General features: G+C 34.2%; 2 protein-coding genes across 2 annotated transcripts; both read right to left on the bottom strand.

Annotated features, from left to right (window-relative positions):
* Window positions 1-4,625: 4,625 nt before the first annotated feature.
* On the bottom strand, window positions 4,626-7,009 carry LOC139853109 (bax inhibitor 1-like). Its single transcript, XM_071842482.1, has 6 exons — window positions 6,839-7,009; window positions 6,616-6,756; window positions 6,424-6,524; window positions 5,235-5,418; window positions 5,003-5,158; window positions 4,626-4,919 (listed from the first exon to the last, which is right to left on the bottom strand). Exons 1-6 carry the CDS (start codon window positions 6,965-6,967, stop codon window positions 4,863-4,865), a joined length of 768 nt encoding a protein of 255 aa, XP_071698583.1. The 5' UTR covers window positions 6,968-7,009; the 3' UTR covers window positions 4,626-4,862.
* Window positions 7,010-8,648: 1,639 nt separating this feature from the next.
* On the bottom strand, window positions 8,649-11,256 carry LOC139852822 (large ribosomal subunit protein bL19cy-like). The gene is made up of 5 exons (XM_071842160.1): window positions 11,134-11,256; window positions 10,719-11,036; window positions 10,204-10,290; window positions 9,988-10,121; window positions 8,649-8,998 (listed from the first exon to the last, which is right to left on the bottom strand). The coding sequence occupies exons 1-5, from the start codon at window positions 11,155-11,157 to the stop codon at window positions 8,890-8,892; spliced, it is 672 nt and encodes a 223-aa protein (XP_071698261.1). The 5' UTR covers window positions 11,158-11,256; the 3' UTR covers window positions 8,649-8,889.
* Between the last annotated feature and the right edge of the window lie 781 nt (window positions 11,257-12,037).

Here is a 12,037-nt window from a genome sequence, read left to right as displayed (position 1 = left end):
TATGTCGCCTTCATTTCAACCTAAAGATTGTTTCCAAAGTTTAAAAGAATTGTTCAACCAAAAGTTAAGTTACAAGGTTATAAGTACAAATGAAATCTAGGCGACACGGTTTAAAGTAAAGTCATAAGACGCTCCATGGAATGCATGTATACTCGACATCCAATGCAAGTATCAAATAATGAGCGGAAGCATGTATCACATATCGTGCAAGACCTGAGAAAAACATAGAAATCTGTCAACGAAAACGTTGGTGAAATCATAGGTTTAGTAAGTAAATTGTATTGAACCACAAGGTTCTTTATGAATTGCTTAACCAAAGTCGTTCACATTCCAAAATAGTATTTGTATCACGAGCACCCAATTATCAAGGCTTAACCGAATCTTCCCTCTGAATTTTGAATTTAGTGTTAGAACTTACACTATACATTGTTGAAATTATATTTCATTCACTAACGGTAGCGAACCGTCTGAATGAGGGTTTGTTAAACCCGTATGGCCACACAACATAATTACACGCTTACACTTACACCCTGCAAGTGGAACTAATGATAATTGGATTGAGGACTTTTGTTCAAACTCGTATGCATCTTTGTATTCGTATTTGTTCACAATGTAAAAGCATGAAAAGTAAATAAGTATGAAATGTATGTGTTTCTCAGCCCACGATGTAAAGAATAAAAGTGATTGAAAAAGTGGGACTATGATCTCACCTTGAGTGCAAGAGTTAATAAAGTACTTCGACAAGTAAACGCGTGCAAAGACAAAGCTAGTCTTGACCTAAACATATAGGTTATATCAATAACGGTAAACGCAAACGGTCAAAGATGTTCAATTAGTCCTATGGCTCGTTACGACTCGATTATATTAACATGTGAATCAACTAGTCAAGTTTCATGCAAGATACAAGTAAATAATCATGTTAGAAAGGTTGCATAAGTATTTGGTTAAGTTTGACAAAAAGTCAAACTTGGTCGGGTCAAAGTCAACGGAAAAGTCAACATGTTCGGGTCGGGTCTCGGACAAATTTTCTATGCTAGTTATTCATATATAAGCATGTTAAAACAAGTTGAAAGTGAATTGGAGGTCTAGAACCTCCCAAACATTTTTCGTGAAACGACCAACCAAAACAGCCCCTGGCAGGCAAATGGGACGGCGTCCCAAATGCCTGGACGGCGTCCCAGTGTGAAAGGCTGGACGGCGTCCCAGGTTGTAGACGGCGTCCCACTTTAAAGACCTGGACGGCGTCCCAGGGTTTTAGACGGCGTCCAGAAGGCTTTCCAGGAACTGTTTTGCTGAAACACAAGTGCACGAACCAAAAACCAAACAATCACAATCTATGATCCGCAAACAATTAGAACAAGTATTTTATATCACCGGGAAGGTATTTTGACAAGGAACGCAACTAAGCACTTTTCATCAAGCAAAAACATCATATACTATAACCGAAATCCCGCCAAGTGATCAATAGAGGTTTATTTTCAAGTTTCAAGTTTATCAATTGCAATTTAAGTTTCGGGAATCCAATTTATACATATGATATGCCATTTTGAAGGTAATGAAACATGTAATACAACTAAACACTTATCAATAACATTAATAAGCATTCAACGCATCAAAAGTTCGTTTTAAGAGTTGTCAACCCTAACCAAAAGTTCACAAAATCAATAATCGCGTTTATGAAGTTTCTTTAATCAATCTATACATCAAAATGAAGCTAATGATACTAGTAACACTTTTAAAACATGCACATTAACAATCTAATAACATTTGATCATCCAAAATCAAGGATTTAGCAAGTAATTTTCATAATGAACTAGTTACACCAAAAACAACAAATCGAGCATACAAATTACATACACGACATCACAATGAGCCATGGACACTAATTAACATACTTTTAAGTCAAGAACACAAATTTAAAGAAAAACTAGTGTTTTAGAAATGTTACCCAAACGAGATGAAGTTGGTACCAAAATGAAGAGGATGAAGAGAGGATCACGAATATGTAATTTATTTTGTTGTAAGCCTCCTAGATCGAATTTAGATGATGATTGAATGAATTTGGAAATTGGGTGTGTTCTTGCTAGAGAGAAAGAGAGAGAGAGAGAGAGAGAGATGGTTGAATGGTGGTGATTGGGGTGGACTAGGTGACCTAGTCAACTAGTTTGCCCCGTGTCAATTTTAGTCCCTCGAGTTTGTAGTCGGGTGCGGAAAATACCTAAACGGAATATTTTAAAACGCGTATTAAAATCCGATAACGAGAATATTTAGAATGTTAGCTAACGGAGGTTACGAATCTAGATACGAGGAATATTATCTAAAAAGAAAAATACGGCGTTAAAAAAATAATTTAACGGAAAAATGCGGGATGTTACAGAAAGCAGATACAACAATGGTGGCGATTGTTGTTCGTCCAAAACAGAAATAGAATAAAGTACTGCAACAGTTTAAGTGGGAATAGAATGAACAAAACATTAAATTAGCAGCCTTTAAATGGTGGAAGTGATGGTGGTTTCAATTGGTTTATGGTTTTGGGTTTGATTGTAATTGATTAGCACATAGTTGTAGCAGTTTTCGGTTGTTAGTATGATGGCAGCAACAAACACATACGAGCAGCAAAAGTTGTATTTGACAGAAGTAAAAGGAAATAGAAATGTACGCATGATTGAAGCAACAAACAATAATTTATCATGTTGTTTTGTAGCGATGATTGCGGAAAGAGATAAGGGTCACGAGGAGAAACAAAACAAAATTGTATATAATAAAATGAATATAAAGGAGATAGTGGATTAGGATATGTGTAAGAATGCAATAATAAGAGAATGCAACATCGACTTGTTTGAATTAAATATTATTCCGTAAAGAACCAGCCACCTTACATAAATTCTTGCGATTTTATAACTATATATTTTGGATAATTCGACACTTGCTAATTGATATAAGTTGTATCTTAATAATAATAACAATAATTAATAATAATTTTTAATAATCATATTAGCAATAATAGTTTTATTAATAGTGATAATAATAATAATAATAATAATAATAATAATAATAATAATAATAATAATAATAATAATAATAATAATAATAATATTTAAATCACAACTACATTATAATTTTAATTATTCTTATAATAGTATTTATAACTATATCCATAATAATATTAATAATACTAATATTGATATTAATATTAATGAAGGTAGTAATAATAATATTAGTGTTAAATAATTATATTTTAACTTGTAATCATATAAATACATATTATAAACTTCTACATATATTACTTATAAATTATTCATATTATAATACTCATATATTACATATATTAATTTACCATTGTTAATATGTAATTACTCATTATTAACTTTGTTAACATTGATAAATTATGTATATTCAATCTACTTTCTATATTTAAATAAACAGTTTAAATAACAACTTTAAGTTTATGTCATAATTACCTAATAGTTCTTTAATATATTTAATTCATAATATATAATTATTTACATGTATAATTATTTATGTATACATTTCTATTTATGATTATAGGTTCGTGAATCGTCGGAAATAGACACCGGGTAATTTAATATATGATAATAGTTCAAAATTTTTGAGACTCAACTTTACATGCTTTGCTTATCGTGTCAGAAACTTATAAAGATCAAGTTTTAATTTGGTCGAAAATTTTCGGGTCGTCACAGTTTCTACGGGAATTATGGCATCACCTCCGGTCACAAGTTCCCATAGATCATGACCTTGAAGAAAAGCCTCCATACACATTTTCCAATACTTGTAGTTGTTACCTATAAGTTTCTCCATTCCATTGACCATACCACCATTGTTTCCATTTGTGCCTTCCATTTTTGATAGCAAGATAACTAGTTTGGAACTTTTGAGTAGACTTTGAGTATTTGCACACAAAAATTTAACTTGGAACCAAGCTCTAGATACCATAAAATAACAAGTTATTTGCTATGAATAAAAGGTTAAGGAAATAATATGAACAAGAATATGAAAAACTAAATATGTTGGATTGATTTCAAATGGTTACAATCACATCCTTATATAGAGGATTAAAGCAAAACATAATCATAACATACCAACAACTAGACCCACTAGTAAAGCTAGATGACAACTAGCATACATGTGAACATACCAATATGACAACTAGTATACATGTGAACACACTAACAACTAGACCTAATAAAACAAGATAAAAGGCAACTTGATTATGCAAGTATGTCAAAAAAGATAATGTCAAGTTTTCTACTAAACACCTTAACCATTAATTTGGTCAATAATGACCTAAATCCATTTGGACAAGTTGAGCTACTTGATCAATAAATTTCAAAATCAAGTTGAGCAAGTTGAGCCACTTGAGTTTGAGTTGTGCACTAATATTTTAACAAGGTTTTGGGTCATATTTTTGTTCTAACGAGTCAAAGGGGTAAGCTAATAATTTTTGCTAAGAAGTGAACGATTCAACGGGTGGAAATTGTATTCATCCTGCCAAGAATATTATAAATCACTACATGTCTATATGCAAACAATTAGGTTATTGCTCTAAACATTCAAACTTTTTATCATCAAATAACCACAACCAATAAATAACAAGGATAGTTTCAATCTAGCAACTGATAGATTTTAAAAATCATCAACTGCTCTTCATAACACAATGATAGTTATTATACATATGCAACATGCCAAAACAAACAACTTTAATAGTGAGTAAATTACATACTTTAGAAGGGAACATATTGAATGACATAATACACATTTATCAGACATGGAACACACAACATGATTGAACTTTTTTGTTTCAGAACAAACAAGTAGGCATCTTTACTCTGCCGTACAATAATTTATTCTCGTCTTCTTCTCCTTCTCCGCTCAGCTTCTCTGTCATCTTCATTCTTCAGCTGCAAACAAAATCATATGATCAAATCATATTCATCGTTATTTGACAACAAACTTTACATTACTGATCAAAAGTATAACTAACCATGATGACAAGGATGCGGATAAAGACAGCAATGAAGTCTGTGTAAAGCCTGAGTGCATGTCCAGCAAAATCCAAATCTCCAAGGTGAGCCATCTCAATGATAAATTGGGTATCAAACACCACATAACCGACAAAAACTAGAAGTCCGAAATACAACTGAAAAATAATTCATATACGTTTAGTACAGATGAATTAATCAAATCAAGAAATTTTGAGATAACGAAAGTTTTACCTGAATCTTGAAGGATAAAGATTCACCAATGATAGATGAAGCAAAATACACCCACAAAAGAATAGAGACACCGGAAGAGAGAAGTCCTCCTAGGTATAGGTGCTGCCTACGCCTAGCTAACATGGCAGAAACCGAGAAACAAGCAAATGCAATCGCAGTTCCCACAAACGCACTCACGAGAATGCTGTCCAACAAACTTACATTAGAACTAGTGTTGGTGCATTATTGGAAATCTCTGGTTCTAATCGTTATGTACGTTAAATCAGTCATTAGTTGACAAACTTTATTGTAATCGTACTTTGACTATTGGATATTTGATTGTGATTCATTAATGTTTAATCAATAGTTAAACCGGATCATTATCGACCGACAGACATATTCAGTCAATCGACAAAGAGCGTGTATTATTGAGTAGAGTAAGTCTACTATCTGTCGACTGAGAGAGACAGTCGACCAACTGTCTTTGCAGATTCTATAAATATATGTTACAGATTACATTGTCATGTTACACACCCCAAACAAACCCTAGCCGTGTTTAATCGTCTGTAATCGATCCTAAACATACCCAACACGAATAACAACTCTATGTGTCGTTCTTGTTAGAGGATATATTTATTATATATATATTAGCCCATTTGTGATGTTAGATTAGGGCTTGGCCCAAGTTTGTATCTCTATATATTTGTGTAATGTTCCATTGGAATATGAATAAGGGTATTAGGGTATCAATTGGCCAAATAAGGGTATTAGGGTTTTTAGGTTAATCGTCTGATACCATGGAATCTGATATGGTTTTCATTCATATTCCAATGGAACATTACACAAATATATAGAGATACAAACTTGGGCCAAGCCCTAATCTAACATCACAAATGGGCTAATATATATATATATATAATAAATATATCCTCTAACAGTTCTAAACTCGATCCCGATAGTTAGTATTTATTTGATTAAAGCTTGGTCTATTGATTTCCGCCTCTAGATCGAGTTTACGTTTGGTCTAAGATCCACATTAGCTCCAACAACTAGTGGATTCAAATTAGGTATGAGGGTCAAAACAGGTTGATAAAATTGAACCTACGAAAACATCTCGATTAAACTTGTCACTTCGGATTGTAACCTTGAAATACAATTTCAAATTCAACTTATGAAAATAGAAAAATAAGTACAGGACGGTTCTGGATACCTCGGGTTAATATTAATGGCCAATTTAATTGCAGGGCCAATGGAAGCTCCTTGGAACAGGGCTGCTATCATCAACAAAACAACCTTCGCACCGTCTGCATCCTGATCATAACAAAATTAAAGCAATTAGCACCATTAATTAATGATCCAAAAAGCATATTAGTAGGAGGTGAGATTTATCAACTTGATTTACCTCTCCCAGAGTAACAGAAGATATCGTATTAATGAAAAATAAGGTAGTTAAAGTTGTAATCACACCACCAATGTTCCAAATGATGTGAAGATAAGCACCAAGTGCAGATACTAGTACAGCAAAACATAACGTTGCGTAGACCTACGATTAAAAAAATTGGTCAGTATTATTATCAGGTGACAGATAAACCTCCATATTCAGTTACATATGAATTTATGAATACCTTTTTCAGATGACTTTGAACGACAGGGGAAATAATGTTGTAATCATAAGCCTCCGAAGGATTAGGATCATAATCGTAACTCGGAACGAAATGGTAAGTTTTTTGTGGTTGCGAATCGAAGGAATCCATTGTCAACGAAGAAAATGAGCAGATTTTTTGTTTTATTTTTTTCCCTAAATGGAGTTGCTGATAGTAGTAGCGCAGAATTTATAGGCGTTCCAAGTCTTTGATAATTTGTAAACGGAATTTTATTGTTAGAAATAAATAATTGTTATTGGTTGATATTATAAAATTGATGCTAATGAAAGTTTCAACTCCAGTTTTAGAATCTGAATAAACTATTTTGTCAACTAGCTATTTCATTCCCTCCGTAATAAGCTGAAAAGTTTTCATTTAAAAATACAACTTGCTATTTCATACAAGATGAGAAACACCACCATGATTAATTAAGTAGTGTGGAGTATATGAAACATGCCAATTCTTTATAAAAGTTACTTATTTGTTACATAATGTATATGAATGTCGTAACGACAAGGTTGAGTCAGTCCTGGCTAAGTCATGTTGATGTGACATGTTACTCAGTTTATTCACATTTACCAGTCGTGTCATCTTTATAGAAAGCAAATTATATTGACAAATTAAACCAATAATACAAAGTATCAAAAGGCCGAGAGATACCAAAGCCAATACAACAATCTTACCTACAAACAGTCAAACAGATGCAACAAACAACAAAACATACCTAAACATCAAAATAAGCTTTTAAAATCTAGTTGTACCATCTTTCATGACACCCATTGCGTCACCTTGACCTTATTTACACAAAAAAGGGGGGAAATGTGATGGAAGAAGTCTAATACAAAACAAAGTCAAAAGTAGATGATAAGTAGAATTAGGTATTTTGACAAATTGGTGGATTATTGGCATGGTACCAACGACTTTGGAATATTTGACCATAGCATAGCATAATTATCTTATAATATAATGTCAACCAAATATAGGAAGATTCATTGTAGCTAACATCAGTAAAAAACAAATACAACTAGGACTGGAATCAGTATTGTTTACTTTTGTGTTATGCCCTTATTGTAATTTTCTTAGAAGAAAACCAAAAACTAGAATGAAAAAAGTATAGGGCAGACCAATTAACAAGTATCCACTCATGTCGCCTTTCGGTTAGTGCGGGGGCAGCGGGGAGGGGGGTTTTACCGGTCATGCCCTCGGATTGGTCCAGGTTTCCTCCAGGGCAGTAGTTAGAGGCGGGTTATGCAACTACGGGAGATAAACGCGCGGGTGATTAAGTCCCCCTGGGTGATCCCAAACTGATGTAAAAACAATAATAAAAATAAAAATAAAAAATAACAAGTTGTTTGTTAGGTTATTTTAGGAGTTTTTGTCAGTGAATATTGTTTGAAATTTGGTATTAGAAAGGTTTATAGTATATGTTAATGTGGTATATATCAGAAAATAGGAACACATGATGTTAAGTAAACAAAAATTCAGAACACATGTACATATATAGGGTATTTTCACAATACTTTTAGTTCAATTTTTACAAATACTATAACAAAGATTTTAAATGACCAAAATCTGCAAATTCCTAAACAAGACTTTATAATCTTCAAAGTGTTAAACAAGGTGCTATGTCAACCTTCATATTTGTTAGAGATTAGTGAAGAACTCAATTCATAATGACTACTTACCCTCATCAAATTGTAGGAAGATTAAATTTTCTGATCAAATAAGATTAAGAACTAAGAATAATGATGAATTAAAAAGTGTGTTTTACTGATATTCAATGTGACAACAATTCAATCCAAGAATCCAGAAACGGCAGTCTATAAAGAACTTAGAAATATGGGTGAGAACCACAATTGTACAGACTGCATAACACTGCCTAATCAACAGAACAAGAAGCAATTACAAGGTCTCAAAAAAATTACATATCAAAAGAATTTAAACATGTATCGTACTATATTCGCGTAATACAAACAGGTCCAAAACATGTTAATAATGACTGAAGAAAATAGGAAATGGAGCCATTGCAGTTCTCATTTGAAAGTAGATAGCCTAGGAAGCTTGTCTCTCAAGTAATACAACCTCGCTCTTCTAACTTTTCGGTGCTTCACCACTTTTATTTCCTTTATGTTGGGAGAGTATCTGAACATGAATGCACTAACTATTAATAACTATTAACACGTATTCATGAAATTTAACTGTAACTCAAACCTCCTTATCTTAATCTATTATGAATGCAGTATGCAGTGTTGCAGAACTCGAAGATTCTCAGTGAGTACTCGGTTTTTGCAACTTGACGGACACTCGTTCAAACTCGGCCAACGCTAGGGATTACTCGGAAAAACGGTCAAAACTCGGGATTACTCGGTAAATTGGTCAAAACCCGGTCATATTTCGGTCAAAATCAGTCATAATCAAACTTGGTAAATATCTGAGTACTCCCCGAGTTGCCGAGTACTCCCTAATAATTCCCAACCGAGTACTTCTCGAGCAGCGTTTTTTCAACCTTGGCAGCAGGGGCAGATTTTATCAAGCATGGAGGGCCGACCGCCCCCACGAAATTTCAACTAAGTAATGGATTTTATAGCCCTTTGAGTTAAGAACGTCTAGGTTTCTGAATCAACTAAATCGGAGTCTGTATGAAAGAGATATGACCAAAATGGTGAAGGCTCACACAATATGCATTTATTAGCAAGTTACTTATCTTTTTCGTATATCTCAAACATTTTTCATCTACGCTCACTTTAAACTAAATAAGTGTTGATAAGTTCAAGAAATTAATTTAGATGATCTACAATAAGGATCAATATTGTCATCAAAAATGTATAAAATGCATACATATGGCGTATAAATTTTCGGCCCCCCTAACACCTACGGTCAAGTTCCGCCAACTTGGCAAGATGTAACCGAGTCCTACCTTAAACACAACACTTTCTATTTAGGGAGTGCCGGGGTGCACAGTGGATTCTAAGACATGAAAGTACAGTATGCTCCCATAATCATCATTCCAAGAAACCTTGGATCCATTTTGATGCACAAATTTTACAATAACATTTAATTAAAGCATGATTATGTATCAGAGCAAGTATCGTGTTCACATAACATCAAGAAGTTTAGAGAAGGGGACTTACATAGGAAACACGATTTCAACACCGACTCCAGCAATGATTCTTCGGATACGAATCGTGGTGTGAATGCCAGCATTTTGCCTCGAGATTATAATTCCCTTGTAGATAGACAACCTACGCCTGTTCTCCGGCACTTCCTGAAAATTTAAATTATTCACGTCGTAAAAATACCATCAATTTAAATTCTTAAACATCTAAAACATTTGACAACAAACTAACCAATTTGATTTCAATAATATCTCCCGTTCGAAGGTCTGGTAGTGGTCTTAAAGTTTCTGAAGCTTCAACTGCTTGCTTGTTCAAAATCTAAAATAAAATTTAAATAGCAAAATTAGACAAGCATTCTTAAGAATCAACCCTATGAATAACTTCGTATTAATTCGATTAAACTACCATTAACAACAACAACAAAAGCTGCGTACGGGCTTATTGAAAACTGGACAAAATCAGAACTTTTTAAAGTTACGACCTTATAAGATTCAACTTACGGCCTGATTAAGCCAACTAACTCAAGTTGGTAACCCCATAAACTTACGGCCTAATTAACCATAAAAACTAAACTTACCCAAAGACCCTGAATGTTCAACTATCACCCCAATTGTCATTAAAGACAAAACTTGAAATGAATGAAATTATTAAACCCTAAATGACAAAAATTTATACGAAATCAGAAAACCCTAATATTCACATATCAATAAATAAAAACTTAATAAAATAAAATGTAACAATTTTACCCCCATTATATCTCCAAGCTTAATAATAGGTTTCTTAGGTACTTTTTCTGCAACTGCCACCACCACTTCTCCTTCTTCTTCTTCTTCTTTAACTTCTTCTTCTTTAACATCATCTGTAGATTCAGCTGCAACATTATCAGCCTCACTCTCTGCCTCTGCTCTTACAACAAATGATGAAATCCAATTACGATTCTTTTGTTGAAACCTTGAAGAAACAGTGGATATTGTAGCTGAGTTGAATGGGGGTAAAAAAGATGAAACCCCAAGTTTTTTTAGATGAAAGTTTGCTGCATTTGTTGTTGGTTTCATATATAGTGCCTGCAAGTTTCAAATTTTAACCATAAAAATTAAAAGATTAACGATTATATTAAGAATTGAATGTATGAAACAAGATGAAATGGGGAAAAGGGTTTACCTGAGGAAGAACAATAGAAGCCATGGTCGAAAGTTAGGAACTCAACTGAGCAAGGGGTTGCAGAGTCTTATCTGAATTACTGGATAGTATTCTTATTTGGGAGTTTATACGGGTGATATTCGGGTCGGGTTAGATCCGAAAGTTTTCTTAAATCTTTTGTAGCTTGACTAGTTTTTTTTTTTTTTTTTTTTTTTCCGAAAAAACATATTATATAAATAAATAAAGAGAAGATCAGACGATCTTCTGGTGTTACAATTGACAGATTATACAATCTGTTTGACAACTATTGAACTCGCCAAAAGAGAGGCGATCTTACAAACAAACTACAAAATTGAAGGCAACGGCACAAACCGGGAAAAACAATCCCCAAGAACCAAACTAACAAACAAACTAAAACTGTGCCCGCTGCATCTTGACGTAACCACCAACAAGAAAGCCTGACCCAAAATAAAGTTCCTCACCTGAATTTAAGCCTGCAACCGCGAGCCAGAGCCCACACGTCACACACCAACCGCATCAACCTCCGTACGAATATCCGAATCCAAACACCCGCCTAGAAACCCAAGAAAACCTCCCTCGAGGCCGCATCGACCAGAAACCCGGATTAAATCCTCGATGATCAACACCTCCAAGCAGACCCCTGAAGCAGCCAGCCCAGAAACCCTAACCAGTCAAAGCCCAGGCCAAACGGAGGAAGGGACACCAACCGAGAAAACAACCCGAAAAACCACCCTTTTGGCACTCAACGACTCTAGAGAACACCTCTCACGACCCTAAAGCCGCCAAGGCGGCAACAACACCGGAACGCTCCGAACCGAAACCGGTGACGAGGAAAGACGAGCGAAACAGACCAAACACTCAACAAAGGAGAACGGCCCAGTCAACAATAACCAGTCAATCCGGA

This window comes from Rutidosis leptorrhynchoides, chromosome 6 (genome assembly GCF_046630445.1).
Source record: "Rutidosis leptorrhynchoides isolate AG116_Rl617_1_P2 chromosome 6, CSIRO_AGI_Rlap_v1, whole genome shotgun sequence".
In the NCBI taxonomy this organism is placed as follows: Eukaryota; Viridiplantae; Streptophyta; class Magnoliopsida; order Asterales; family Asteraceae; genus Rutidosis; species Rutidosis leptorrhynchoides.
This window is presented reverse-complemented; position numbering and strand designations above follow the sequence as displayed.